This window comes from Passer montanus, unplaced genomic scaffold (assembly GCF_014805655.1).
Source record: "Passer montanus isolate IOZ18808 unplaced genomic scaffold, ASM1480565v1 scaffold630, whole genome shotgun sequence".
NCBI classification, from domain to species: Eukaryota; Metazoa; Chordata; class Aves; order Passeriformes; family Passeridae; genus Passer; species Passer montanus.
In genome coordinates, this window is record NW_024371372.1 from 607 (window position 1) to 15,067 (window position 14,461).

At 51.8% G+C, this 14,461-nt stretch overlaps 1 protein-coding gene across 1 annotated transcript; it reads left to right on the top strand.

Moving 5' to 3' along the window:
* Positions 1-364: 364 nt before the first annotated feature.
* LOC120511269 (histone-lysine N-methyltransferase SETD1A-like) lies at positions 365-13,850 on the top strand. Its single transcript, XM_039728078.1, has 8 exons — positions 365-388; positions 3,924-4,011; positions 5,185-5,865; positions 8,142-8,311; positions 9,672-9,782; positions 9,883-10,002; positions 11,011-11,148; positions 13,245-13,850. Exons 1-8 carry the CDS (start codon positions 365-367, stop codon positions 13,416-13,418), a joined length of 1,506 nt encoding a protein of 501 aa, XP_039584012.1. The 3' UTR covers positions 13,419-13,850.
* Positions 13,851-14,461: the final 611 nt, after the last annotated feature.

The window sequence follows — 14,461 nt, forward strand, 5'->3', positions numbered from 1 at the left end:
AAAAACTGCCCCGAAATCTGCCCCAAACACTGCCCCAAAACTGCCCAAAAACACCCCAAAACGTGGCCTTCAGGGCCTTCGACGCCTGGTGGGAGCGCAAGGAGGAGCAGGTCAAGGTGGGCCAAAAAATGACCCAAAATGACCCAAAAACTGCCCCAAAATCTGTGCCAAAACCTGCCCAAAAACTGCCCCAAAATCTGCCCCAAAACTGCCCTAAAACACCTCAAAATGCGCAAGGAGGAGCAGGTCAAGGTGGGCAAAAAAATGACCCAAAATGACCCAAAAACTGCCCCAAAATCTGTGCCAAAACCTGCCCAAAAACTGCCCCAAAATCTGCCCCAAAACTGCCCTAAAACACCTCAAAATGCGCAAGGAGGAGCAGGTCAAGGTGGGCCCAAAATGACCCAAAATGACCCAAAATCTGTGCTAAAACCTGCCCCAAAACTGCTGCGAAACCTGCCCAAAAACTGCTCCAAAATCTGCTCCAAAACTGCCCTAAATGTGCCCCAAAAATGCCCCAAAAACTGCTCCAAAATCTGCTCCAAAACTGCCCTAAATGTGCCTTAAAAGTGACCCAAAACCGCCCCAAAATCTGCTCCAAAACTGCCCTAAATGTGCCTTAAAAGTGACCCAAAACCGCCCCAAAATCTGCTCTGAAACACCCCAAAATCAGCCCCAAAAGTGCCACAAAATGTGCCCCAAAACTGCCCTAAAACACCCCAAAATCAGCCCCAAAAGTGCCATAAAATGTGCTTCAAAATGTGCCCTGAAACCGCCCTAAAGCGCCCCAAAATGTGCCCCAAAATGTGCAAGGAGGAGCAGGTCGAGGTGGGACAGAAATGCCCCAAAATGACCCAAAATGCGCCCCAAAACCTGCCCTAAAACACCCCAAAAATCTGCCCGAAAACTGGCCAAAGTCTGCCACAAAACTGCCCTAAAACCACCCAAAACTGCCCCAAAATGTGCAAGGAGGAGCAGGTCAAGGTGGGGGAAAAATGACTGAAAGTGACCCAAAAAAAACAACAACAAAAAAAAGTCTCCCAAAATCCCCACGCGCTCCTTGGGGGACACCTGCAGTGGGATAATAATTAAAATCATCGTTAATTAGCAGAGCAATTAATGAAGAAAAGAATTACCGCCAAAAATCCCCGCAAAAATCGTGAAACTAGCCCCAAAAATGGCACAAAAATGCCCCAAAAATGCCCCAAAAAGTGCCCAAAAAATCGATAAAAAATGAAATTAAAATCCCCTGAAATCATTAAAAAAATCCAAAAAAATCCCTAAAAAAGAATAATTAAAAAAAAATAAATAAATCCCCAAAAAATCCCCCCAAAATAGAAATATCCCCCCAAAAATGCCCCCCAAATCCCCCGGCGCTCCTCGGGGGACACCTAATTACAGTTAGTCATTAATTAATCCCAAATTAGCAGAGGAAATAATTTTAAAAAATTACCCCAAAAAATCCCCTCAAAAATCGTGAAAATAGCCCCAAAAATGACCAAAAAATGGTAAAAAATTCATTAAAAATTAAAAAAATCTCCTGAAATTATCAAAAAATTCATTAAAATCCCTAAAAATAATAATTTAAAATAATTCTACCAAAATTTCTTAAAAATTAAAAAATCCAAAAAAATGCCTAAAAATAATAATTAAAAATAATCCCCCAAAATTCCTAAAAAATAAAAAAAAAATCCCCAAAAAATCCCTAAAAAAAACAGGGGAAAAAAAAAATAAAAACCCCCAAAATTATCCTAAAAAATTCTCCAAAATAATCCCAAAAATCCCCAAAAATCCTAAAAAAAAAAAAGAAAAGAAAATCTAAATAATTCCTAAAAAAATCCAAAAAATCCCCAAACTCCTCCAGAATTCCAAAAAACCCAAAATCCCCCAAAATTCCCCAAAAATTAAAAAAAAATCCCCCCAAAAAACTCAAAATCCCCAAAATATCCCCAAAAATTCTCCCCAAATCCCCAAAAATTCTTAGAAAATAAAAAATCCCCCCCAAAAAAGCCCCAAATTCCCCAAATTCCCAAAAAGTCTCCAGAAAATGCTTCAAAATTCCCCCCAAAAAACTCAAAAAAACTCCAAAAATTTCCCCCCAAAAATCCCAAATTTCCTCAAAAAATTCCCACCAAAAATGCCCCAAAAACTGCTCCAAAATCTGCTCCAAAACTGCCCTAAATGTGCCTTAAAAGTGACCCAAAACCGCCCCAAAATCTGCTCTGAAACACCCCAAAATCTGTCCCAAAAGTGCCATAAAATGTGCTTCAAAATGTGCCCTGAAACCGCCCTAAAGCGCCCCAAAATGTGCCCCAAAATGTGCAAGGAGGAGCAGGTCGAGGTGGGACAGAAATGCCCCAAAATGACCCAAAATGCGCCCCAAAACCTGCCCTAAAACACCCCAAAATCTGTCCCAAAAGTGCCATAAAATGTGCTTCAAAATGTGCCCTGAAACCGCCCTAAAGCGCCCCAAAATGTGCCCCAAAATGTGCAAGGAGGAGCAGGTCGAGGTGGGACAGAAATGCCCCAAAATGACCCAAAATGCGCCCCAAAACCTGCCCTAAAACACCCCAAAAATCTGCCCGAAAACTGGCCAAAGTCTGCCACAAAACTGCCCTAAAACCACCCAAAACTGCCCCAAAATGTGCAAGGAGGAGCAGGTCAAGGTGGGGGAAAAATGACTGTTTTTGTCTGTTTTCCCCCATTTTTCTCTTTTTTTCCCCCATTTTTCTCTTTCTTTTCCCGTTTCTCTTTTTCCCCCATTTTTCTCTTTTTTTCCCCATTTTTCTCTTTTTTTTCCCCATTTTTCTCTCTCTTTTCCCATTCTTTTCCCTTTTTCCCCATTTTTCCCCTTTTTTTCCCTTTTTTTTCATTTTTTTCCCATTTTTCTCCCTTTTTTCCCTGTTTTTCTCCCTTTTTCCCATTTTCCTCTCCTTTTTCCCATTATTTCTCTTTTTCCCCCACTTTTTCCCATTTTCCTCTCCTTTTCTCCCATTTTTTTCGTTTTTTTTTCCATTTTCCTCTTTTTTTCCCCATTTTCCTCTCTCTTCTCCCATTTTCCCCCCTTTTCCCCCATTTTTTTCGTTTTTTTTTTCATTTTCCTCTTTTTTTCCCCATTTCCTCTCTCTTCCCCCATTTTTCCCCCTTTTCCCCCATTTTTTCTCCCTTTTTCCCATTTTCCTGCATTTTTACCCATTTTTCCCCTTTTTCCCCATTTTTCCCCACTTTTCTCTATTTTCCCCACTTTTTTCTCTCTTTTTTCCCATTTTCCTGTGTTTTTTCCCCATTTTTCCCCCTTTTTCCCTTTTTCTCCCTTTTTCCATTTTTTTCCCTTTTTCCCATTTTCCTGCATTTTTCCCCATTTTTCCCCTTTTTCCCCATTTCCCCCCACTTTTCTCTATTTTCCCCACTTTTTTCTCTCTTTTTTCCCATTTTCCTGTGTTTTTTCCCCATTTTTCCCCCTTTTTCCCTTTTTCTCCCTTTTTCTCCCTTTTTCCCATTTTTTCTCTCTTTTTTTCCCATTTCCCCCATTTTTTCCCGCTTTCCTCTCTTCTTTTCCCCATTTTCCCCTTTTTTCCCTCCCTTTTTTTCCCATTTTCCTGTTTTTTTTCCCATATATTTTCCCCACTTTTTTCTCTCTTTTTTCCCATTTTCCTGTGTTTTTTCCCCATTTTTCCCCCTTTTTCCCTTTTTCTCCCTTTTTCCCTTTTTCCCATTTTTATCTCTTTTTTTCCCATTTCCCCCCATTTTTTCCCGCTTTCCTCTCTTCTTTTCCCCATTTTCCCCTTTTTTCCCTCCCTTTTTCCCATTTTCCTGGTTTTTTTCCCCACATTTTCTCCCTTTTTTTCCCATTTTCCTGTTTTTTTTCCCGTTTTCTCTCCCTTTTTCCCATTTTCCCGCCTTTTCGCCCCATTTTCCCGCAGGTGAAGCGGAAAGAGCCCTCGGAGCTGGGGGAGGGGGGGGAGGAGAAGCGACCCCGGCCCCCGACCCCCCCCGAGGAGGATGAGGATGGTGAGACCCCCCCCAAAAACCACAAAAAAACCCCAAAAAAACCCCGAAAACGGCAAAAAAGCCAAAAATACAAAAAAATCCCAAAAACAGAAAAAACCAAAAAGTCCCAAAAACGGCAAAAAAGCTCCGAAAATCGAAAAAAAATCCCAAAACCACAAAAAGCCCCAAAAAAATCCCAAAACCACAAAAAACTCCGAAAATCCCCCAAAACCCCCAAAATCCCAGAAATTTCCCCAAAACCCCAAATAGACCCAAATCAAAACCCCAAAAATCCCCAAAAAATCCCCAAATTTCCCCAAGCCCCCCAAAAACCCCAATAAACCCCAAATCAAAACCCAAAAAAACCCCTAAAAATCCCAGAAATTCCCAAAAATCCCCAAATCCCCCTAAAAAACCCCAAATTTCCCCAAAAAGCCCCAAAAAAACCCAAAAAACCCCAATCAAAACCCCAAAAATCCCCAAAAATTCCCCCAACCCCCCAAAAAAATCCTAAATCCCAAATTCCCCCAAATCCCCCTAAAAAACCCAAAATCCTCTTCTAGAAACCCCAAAAAACCCCAATCAAAACCCCAAAAATCCCCCAAATTTGGGAAAAAATGGGGAAAATGGGGCGAAAAATGGGGATTTTGGAAAAACGGGGCAAAAATGGGGGAAAAACGGGGGATTTGGGAAAAAAAGGGGGAAAATGGGAAAAAATGGGGAAAATGGGGCGAAAAATGGGGATTTTGGAAAAACGGGGCAAAAATGGGGGAAAAACGGGGGATTTGGGAAAAAAATGGGGAAAATTGGAAAAAATGGGAAAAAAAGGGGGGAAATTGGGGAAAAAAGCAGAAAAAATGGGAAAAGAATGGGGAAAAAAGGGGGGGAAATGGGGGGAAAAGGTGGGGATTTGGGGAAAATGGGGAAAAATGGGGAAAAAGGGGGAAAGTGGGAAAACTGGGGGAAAGGGGGGGAAATGGGATTGGGGACATTGGGAAAAATGGGAAAGAATGGGGAAAATTGGGGAAAAATTGGGGAAAATGGCGAAAAAAGGGAAAAATGGGGATAAAATGGGAGAAAATTGGGGGGAAAAAAAAGGGGAAAATGGGAAAATGGGATTGGGAACATTTGGGGAGCACTGGGGAGGAGCCAGAGCGCGTGACCGAGCCGGTGTCACCGCGTGTCCCCACAGAGGAAGAGGAGGAGGAACAAACCCGCCCCTCCCCCGCCGCCGCCCCCCCGCCGAGCACCTGGGGGCCACCTCGCTGCTGGAGCTGGCCCGGGGGGCTCCCCCCGGGGGTCCCCAGGGCGGGGGGGACCTGGCGGTGCTGGCGGCCATCGCCCTGACCCGCGGGGACACCGAGGGGGACGGCGGGGACGGCGGCGCGGCCCCGGTGCTGCTGGAGCACAACTACGCCCTGCCCCCGCCGCCGAGACCCCCGGGCGGGCTGGGGCCCTGCCTGGAGGAGGTGCTGGAGGCCCCCGAGGAGGTGGTGGCCGAGGTGCCACCCGCCGGCGCCACCGAGAGCAGGGCGGCGACGGCCAGGAGGAAGCGGCACCGAGCGCCGCCACCGCCGTCATCATCATCATCATCATCATCCTCCTCCTCCTCGAGCGACAGCGAGGAGAGCGGGAGCGACGACGAGGAGGATGAGGAGGGGTGGTGGCAGCCCCGCGGGGACGCCCCGGCGTCCCCCGGCCCGGTGGCGTTCGCGCCGCGCAGCGAGTTCGAGCAGATGACGATCCTGTACGACATCTGGAGCGCCGGGCTGGACGCCGAGGACGCGCGCTTCCTGCGCCTCACCTACGAGCGGCTGCTGCAGCAGGACGGCGCGGCGCTGTGGCTCAACGACACCCACTGGGTGCCCCACACCGATATCCTGCTGTGACAGGGGCTTGGGGACATTGGGGACATGGGGATGGGTGTTGGGGACACAGAGATGGCGCGGTGCTGTGGCTCAACGACACCCACTGGGTGCCCCACACCGATATCCTGCCTGGATGAGGGGTTTGGGGACATTGGGGACATGGGGATGGGTGTTGGGGACATGGGAGTGGGGATTGGGACATGGGGACGGCGCGGCGCTGTGGCTCAATGACACCCACTGGGTGCCCCACACCGATATCCTGCCTGGATGAGGGGTTTGGGGACATTGGGGACATGGGGATGGGTGTTGGGGACACAGAGATGGCGCGGTGCTGTGGCTCAACGACACCCACTGGGTGCCCCACACCGATATCCTGCTGTGACAGGGGCTTGGGGACATTGGGGACACCTTGGGGGGTCATTGGGGACATGGGAATGGGTGTTGGGGGTCACTGGGGACATGGGAGTGGGGATTGGGACACGGGGACGGCGCGGCGCTGTGGCTGAATGACACCCACTGGGTGCCCCACACCGATATCCTGAGAGGCTGAGGGGTTTGGGGTCATTGGGGACACCCAGGGAGGCTGGGGACACCTGGGGAGTCATTGGGGGTCATTGGGGACATGGGAATGGGGATTGGGACACAGGGACTGAGTTGGGGACATGGCAGTGGGGATGGGCTCTGGCTCAACGACACCCACTGGGTGCCACACACCGATATCCTGCTGTGACGGGGGTTTGGGGACATTGGGGACACCTGGGAGGACGTTAGGGAGACTTGCGTGGGTGTTGGGGACATGGGAGTGGGCACTGGGGCACTTGGGGACATGGTGTCAGGTGTTGGGGACATGGGATTGGGCGTTGGGGACACGGGATTGAGTTAGGGACATGGGGTTGGGCGTTGAGGACGTGGTGCCAGGTGTTGGGGACATGAGATTGAGTTGGGGAGGGCTCTGGCTCAACGACACCCACTGGGTGCCACACACCGATATCCTGCTGTGACGGGGGTTTGGGGACATTGGGGACACCTGGGAGGACGTTAGGGAGACTTGCGTGGGTGTTGGGGACATGGGAGTGGGCACTGGGGCACTTGGGGACATGGTGTCGGGTGTTGGGGACATGGGATTGGGCGTTGAGGACACGGGATTGAGTTGGGGACATGGGGTTGGGCATTGAGGACGTGGTGCCAGGTGTTGGGGACATGAGATTGAGTTGGGGACATGAGGATGGGCATGGATTCCGGCTCAGTGACACCCACTGGGTGCCACACACTGATATCCTGGACATGGGGGACACCTGGGGGAGACGTTGGGGACATGGGGATGGGTATTTGGGACACAAGGATGGGTACTGGGAACATGGAGACAGGTATTTGGGGACATGGGATTGAGTTTGGGACGTGGAGATGAGATTTAGGGACGTGACAAGAGTGTTGGGGACATGCGGACGGGTGTTGGGGACATGGGATTGAGTTTGGGACGTGGAGATGAGATTTAGGGACGTGACAAGAGTGTTGGGGACATGCGGACGGGTGTTGGGGACATGGGATTGAGTTTGGGACGTGGAGATGAGATTTAGGGACATGACAAGAGTGTTGGGGACATGGGGATGGGTGTTGGGGACATTGGGTTGAGTTGGGGACATGACAAGAGCGTTGGGGACGTGGGATCGGGCGTTGAGGACTTGGGGACACAGAGATGAGCACTGGGGACATGGGATTGACTTGGGGACACGGGATTGAGTTGGGGACATGGGGATGGGTGTTGGGGACATTGGGTTGAGTTGGGGACACGGGATTGAGTTGGGGACATGGGGATGGGCGCTGGGGACGTGACAAGAGCGTTGGGGACACGGAATTGAGTGTTGGGGACGATGGGGATGGGTGTTGGGGACATTGGGTTGACTTGGGGACATGACAAGAGCGTTGGGGACGTGGGATCGGGCGTTGAGGACTTGGGGACACAGAGATGAGCACTGGGGACACGGGATTGACTTGGGGACACGGGATTGAGCTGGGGACATGGGGATGGGCGCTGGGGACGTGACAAGAGCGTTGGGGACACGGAATTGAGTGTTGGGGACGTAGGGATGGGTGTTGGGGACACGGGATCGAGTTGGGGACATCATGCAGATGGGCGTTGGGGACACGGGGATGGGCGCTGGGGACACACGGGGGGACACTGGGGTGGGGATGCCCATTGTCCCAGTGCCGTTATCCTGGTTCCCGGTGCCACCGCCCCCTGTGCCACCGTCCCCTGTCACCGTTGTCCTTGACGCCTGGCACTGACGAGGACGAGCAGCCCGCGGCGGCGGCGCCGGCGCCCCGAGAGCCGCGAGCACCGCACGGGCAGCGCCCGCAGCGAGGGCTACTACCCCATCAGCCGGCGCGAGAAGGCGCGCTACCTGCGGCCCTGCCCCGCGCCGCGCCCCGACCCCGACGCGCCCGACACGCAGGTGAGCCCCCACGGTGACACCTGTGTCCCCTGTGATGGCACCGGGGTCCCCGTGGTGCTGACCCTGATCCAAACCCTGACCCAAACCCCTAACGCTACCTGCGGCCCTGCCCCGTGCCCCGACACGCAGGTCAGTCTGTCCCCAGGGTCCCCTCCCTGTCACCAGTGTCCCCAGGGTCCCTGTGGCACTGTCCCCAGTGTCCCCTCACTGTCCCCCGTGTCCCCAGGGTCCCAACCGCGTGCTGTCGGAGCGGCGCTCGGAGCAGCGGCGCCTGCTCAGCGCCATCAGCAGTGTCCCTGTGGCACTGTCCCTTCCCTGTCCCCTGTGTCCCCAGTGTCCCAGTGTCCCCGTGGCACTGTCCCCATGGCATTGTCCCCCGTGTCCCCAGGGTCCCAACCGCGTGCTGTCGGAGCGGCGCTCGGAGCAGCGGCGCCTGCTCAGCGCCATCAGCAGTGTCCCTGTGGCACTGTCCCTTCCCTGTCCCCTGTGTCCCCAGTGTCCCAGTGTCCCCGTGGCACTGTCCCCATGGCATTGTCCCCCGTGTCCCCAGGGTCCCAACCGCGTGCTGTCGGAGCGGCGCTCGGAGCAGCGGCGCCTGCTCAGCGCCATCAGCAGTGTCCCTGTGGCACTGTCCCTTCCCTGTCCCCTGTGTCCCCAGTGTCCCAGTGTCCCCGTGGCACTGTCCCCATGGCATTGTCCCCCGTGTCCCCAGGGTCCCAACCGCGTGCTGTCGGAGCGGCGCTCGGAGCAGCGGCGCCTGCTCAGCGCCATCAGCAGTGTCCCTGTGGCACTGTCCCTTCCCTGTCCCCTGTGTCCCCAGTGTCCCAGTGTCCCCGTGGCACTGTCCCCATGGCATTGTCCCCCGTGTCCCCAGGGTCCCAACCGCGTGCTGTCGGAGCGGCGCTCGGAGCAGCGGCGCCTGCTCAGCGCCATCAGCAGTGTCCCTGTGGCACTGTCCCTTCCCTGTCCCCTGTGTCCCCAGTGTCCCAGTGTCCCCGTGGCACTGTCCCCATGGCATTGTCCCCCGTGTCCCCAGGGTCCCAACCGCGTGCTGTCGGAGCGGCGCTCGGAGCAGCGGCGCCTGCTCAGCGCCATCAGCAGTGTCCCTGTGGCACTGTCCCTTCCCTGTCCCCTGTGTCCCCAGTGTCCCAGTGTCCCCGTGGCACTGTCCCCATGGCATTGTCCCCCGTGTCCCCAGGGTCCCAACCGCGTGCTGTCGGAGCGGCGCTCGGAGCAGCGGCGCCTGCTCAGCGCCATCAGCAGTGTCCCTGTGGCACTGTCCCTTCCCTGTCCCCTGTGTCCCCAGTGTCCCAGTGTCCCCGTGGCACTGTCCCCATGGCATTGTCCCCCGTGTCCCCAGGGTCCCAACCGCGTGCTGTCGGAGCGGCGCTCGGAGCAGCGGCGCCTGCTCAGCGCCATCGGCTCGGCCGCGCTGCCGGACAGCGACCTGCTCAAGCTCAACCAGCTCAAGGTGGGCTCTGTCACCCGTGTGTCACCTGTGTGTCACATCTGTGTCCCCTGTCCCTGTCCCCGCCCCGGTGACGTGTCCCTGTGCCCGTCCTGTCCCGCAGTTCCGGAAGAAGCGCCTTCGCTTCGGCCGCAGCCGCATCCACGAGTGGGGCCTGTTCGCCATGGAGCCCATCGCGGCCGACGAGATGGTCATCGAGTACGTGGGGCAGAACATCCGACAGGTCAGTGTCACCATTGTCACCTCAGGGTCACCTCAGGGTCACCAGAACCCCCCAGGGCCCCCCAGTGTCCCCAGAGCCCCCCAGTGTCCCCTGAGCCCCCCAGAGCCCCCAGTCGAGAGATTTTGGGGGGATTTGGGGGGATTTTGGGGGGATTTCAGGGGATTTTGGGGGGCTGCATCAGTGGAATGGAACCCGGAGCGGTGGCAGGGTCCGGGAATTTGGGGTTTTGTGGCGCAGAGCACGGCCCAGGCTGCCAAACTCGGGGGTGGAAGGGCAATCCCAGAGTTGGATTTGCAGGAATGAGGCCAGGAATTCTGAAGGGAGGATTTTGGGGTGCCACTGCCACCTGGGACAGGAGTGCTGCTGCCACCTGCACAAGCGCTCCAAAACACATGAAAGACACAAGAACAGAAAAACAGCTCACAAAAAAAAATCAGAAAATCGAAAATAACTCCTAAAAGCACAATAAATGGCCCTAGAAAAGCAGCCAGAAGCAATGGTGCTGGATGAGAATGGAGTGCCAAACACTGGCCTTTGCCCTGAGAAACAAAACTCAACAGGGTCACCTCAGGGTCACCTCAGTGTCACCAGAACCCCCCAGAGCCCCCCAGTGTCCCCTGAGCCCCCCAGAGCCCCCAGTCGAGATGGCCATCGAGTACGTGGGGCAGAACATCCGACAGGTCAGTGTCCCCTGGTGTCACCTCAGGGTCACCATTGTCACCTCAGAGCCCCCAGTCGAGATGGCCATCGAGTACGTGGGGCAGAACGTTTGCAGTGAGCCCAGGGTGGCCCCGTGGCCAGCAGCACCCCGGGGTGACCCCGGAGTCCCCAGGGTGTCCCCAGGGTGACACCGCAGTGACCCCAGGTGGGGGTGGCCAGCAGCACCCCGGGGTGGCCCCGTGGCCCCAGGGTGTCCCCAGGGTGACACCGCAGTGACCCCAGGTGGGGGTGGCCAGCAGCACCCCGGGGTGGCCCCGTGGCCCCAGGGTGAGCCCGCGGCGCCCGCAGGTGGTGGCGGACATGCGCGAGAAGCGCTACGCGCAGCAGGGCATCGGCAGCAGTTACCTGTTCCGCGTGGACCACGACACCATCATCGACGCCACCAAGTGCGGCAACCTGGCGCGCTTCATCAACCACTGCTGCACGGTGAGCGCCCGCGGGCTGCCCCGCGTTCTGATCGGTAGTCAGTAATCGATATTCAGTGATCGATAGTCGATATTCAGTGTCCAGTAGTCGATATTCAGTGATCAATAATTGATATTCAGTGATCAATAGTCAATAGTCGATATTCAGTGATCAATAGTCGATATTCAGTGATCAATAATCGATATTCAGTGATCAATAATCAATATTCAGTGATCAATAGTCGATATTCAGTGATCAATAGTCAATATTCAGTGATCAATAGTCAATAATCGATATTCAGTGATCAATAGTCGATATTCAGTGATCGATAGTCGATATTCAGTGATCAATAGGCGATATTCAGTGATCAATAGTCAATAATCGATATTCAGTGATCAATAATTGATATTCAGTGATCAATAGTCGATATTCAGTGATCAATAGTCAATATTCAGTGATCAATATTCGATATTCAGCGATCAGTAGTCAATATTCAGTGTTAAATAGTCGATATTCAGTGTCCAATAGTCGATATTCAGTGATCAATAGTCAATATTCAGTGATCAATAGTTGATATTCAGTGTTCAATATTTGATATTCAGTAGTCAGTGTTCAGTGATCAATATTCAGTGTTCAGAGATCAATAGTCAATAGTCGATATTCAGTGATCAATATTTGATATTCAGCCATCAATAGTCAATATTCAGTGTTCAATAGTCAATATTCAGTGATCAATAGTTGATATTCAGTGATCAATATTCGATATTCAGTGATCAATAGTCGATATTCAATGATCAATATTCAGTGTTCAGTGTTTAATATTCAGTGTTCAATATTCAATGTTCAGTATTCAATAGTTTATATTAGGGACATAATTTATATTTATATCGGGGTCATAATTTATATTCATATTAAAGCAATAATTTATACTTATATTAGGGTAATAATTAGGGTAAATCATAGGTTTTTTGGGGCGGTTTTGGGGTTTTTTTTGGGTTTTGTGACCCGCGCGCCTCCCCAGCCCAACTGCTACGCCAAGGTGATCACCATCGAGGCGCAGAAATTGATAATTTATATTTATTTTAGTGTAATAATTAGGATAATAATTAGAGTAAATCATTCAATAGTCGATATTCAGTGATCAATATTTGATATTCAGCCATCAATAGTCAATATTCAGTGTTAAATAGTCAATATTCAGTGTTCAATAGTCAATATTCAGTGATCAATAGTCGATATTCAGTGATCAATATTCGATATTCAGTGATCAATATTCAGTGTTCAATGTTTAATATTCAGTGTTCAATATTCAATGTTCAGTATTCAATAGTTTATATTAGGGACATAATTTATATTTATATCGGGGTCATAATTTATATTCATATTAAAGCAATAATTTATACTTATATTAGGGTAATAATTAGGGTAAATCATAGGTTTTTTGGGGCGGTTTTGGGGTTTTTTTTGGGTTTTGTGACCCGCGTGCCTCCCCAGCCCAACTGCTACGCCAAGGTGATCACCATCGAGGCGCAGAAATTGATAATTTATATTTATTTTAGTGTAATAATTAGGGTCAATATTCAATGTTCAGTATTCAATAGTTTATATTAGGGACATAATTTATATTTATATCGGGGTCATAATTTATATTCATATTAAAGCAATAATTTATACTTATATTAGGGTAATAATTAGGGTAAATCATAGGTTTTTTGGGGCGGTTTTGGGGTTTTTTTTGGGTTTTGTGACCCGCGCGCCTCCCCAGCCCAACTGCTACGCCAAGGTGATCACCATCGAGGCGCAGAAATTGATAATTTATATTTATTTTAGTGTAATAATTAGGATAATAATTAGGGTAAACCGTAGGTTTTTTGGGGTGTTTTTGGGGTGTTTCTGGGGTGTTTTCAGGGCGTTTTTTTGGGTTTTCTGACCCGCCTGCCTCCCCAGCCCAACTGCTACGCCAAGGTGATCACCATCGAGGCACAGAAATTGATAATTTATATTTATTTTAGTGTAATAATTAGGGTAAACCGTAGGTTTTTTGGGGTGTTTCTGGGGTTTTTTGGGGGTGTTTTCGGGGCGTTTTTTTGGGTTTTCTGACCCGCGTGCCTCCCCAGCCCAACTGCTACGCCAAGGTGATCACCATCGAGGCGCAGAAGAAGATCGTCATCTACTCCAAGCAGCCCATCGGCGTCAACGAGGAGATCACCTACGACTACAAGTTCCCCATCGAGGACACCAAGATCCCGTGCCTGTGCCGCACCGAGAGCTGCCGCGGCACGCTCAACTAGCCGGGGGCCAGTCACGGCACCCTCAACTAGCCGGGGGCGGGGTTCGGTCACTGGGGTCGGCTTTGGGCCACCGTGGTTGGCTCTTGGCCACCAAGGTTGACGTTTGGCCACCAGCATTGATGTTTGGCCACCAGGGTCGGTGTTTGGCTGCCGCCACTGGTCTTCAATCACCAGGGTTGACTTTTGGCCACCAACGTTGACTTTTGGCCACCATTTGGCTGCCACCATTGAGTTTCGGCCACCAGGGTTGACATTTGGCCACCAGGGTTGACTTTTGGCCACCAGGGTTGGTGTTTGGCTGCCACAGTTCACCTTTGATACCAGGGTCGACTTTGGGCAACCAGGGTTGACATTTGGCCACCAACGTTGACGTTTGGCCACCATTTGGCTGCCAACATTGACACTCAATCACCAGGGTTGACTTTTGGCCACCAACGTTGACGTTTGGCCACCCCACCAGCATTGATGTTTGGCCACCAGGGTCGGTGTTTGGCTGCCGCCACTGGTCTTCAATCACCAGGGTTGACTTTTGGCCACCAGGGTTGACTTTTGGCCACCAACGTTGACTTTTGGCCACCATTTGGCTGCCACCATTGAGTTTCGGCCACCAGGGTTGACATTTGGCCACCAGGGTTGACTTTTGGCCACCAGGGTTGGTGTTTGGCTGCCACAGTTCACCTTTGATACCAGGGTCGACTTTGGGCAACCAGGGTTGACATTTGGCCACCAACGTTGACGTTTGGCCACCATTTGGCTGCCAACATTGACACTCAATCACCAGGGTTGACTTTTGGCCACCAACGTTGACGTTTGGCCACCATTTGGCTGCCAACATTGACACTCAATCACCAGGGTTGACTTTTGGCCACCAGGGTTGGTGTTTGGCCACCAGGGTTGGTGTTTGGCTGCCACAGTTCGCCCTCGATCGCTGGGGTCGGGTTTTGGCCACCAGGGTTGGGTTTTGGCCACCAACACTGACCTTCTTCCGCCGCCGGCCGCCTCGGGGTGCCACCACTGATGACGTCACCGACGTGGCCACCGCG

Coding starts and splice junctions, on each gene's coding strand:
- LOC120511269 (XM_039728078.1), top strand. CDS start 365: ATGCGCAAGGAGGAGCAGGTCAAG. Junction 389..3,923: donor GCAAGGAGGAGCAGGTCAAG/GTGGGCCCAAAA, acceptor ATTTTCCCGCAG/GTGAAGCGGAAAGAGCCCTC. Junction 9,783..9,882: donor TCAAGCTCAACCAGCTCAAG/GTGGGCTCTGTC, acceptor CCTGTCCCGCAG/TTCCGGAAGAAGCGCCTTCG.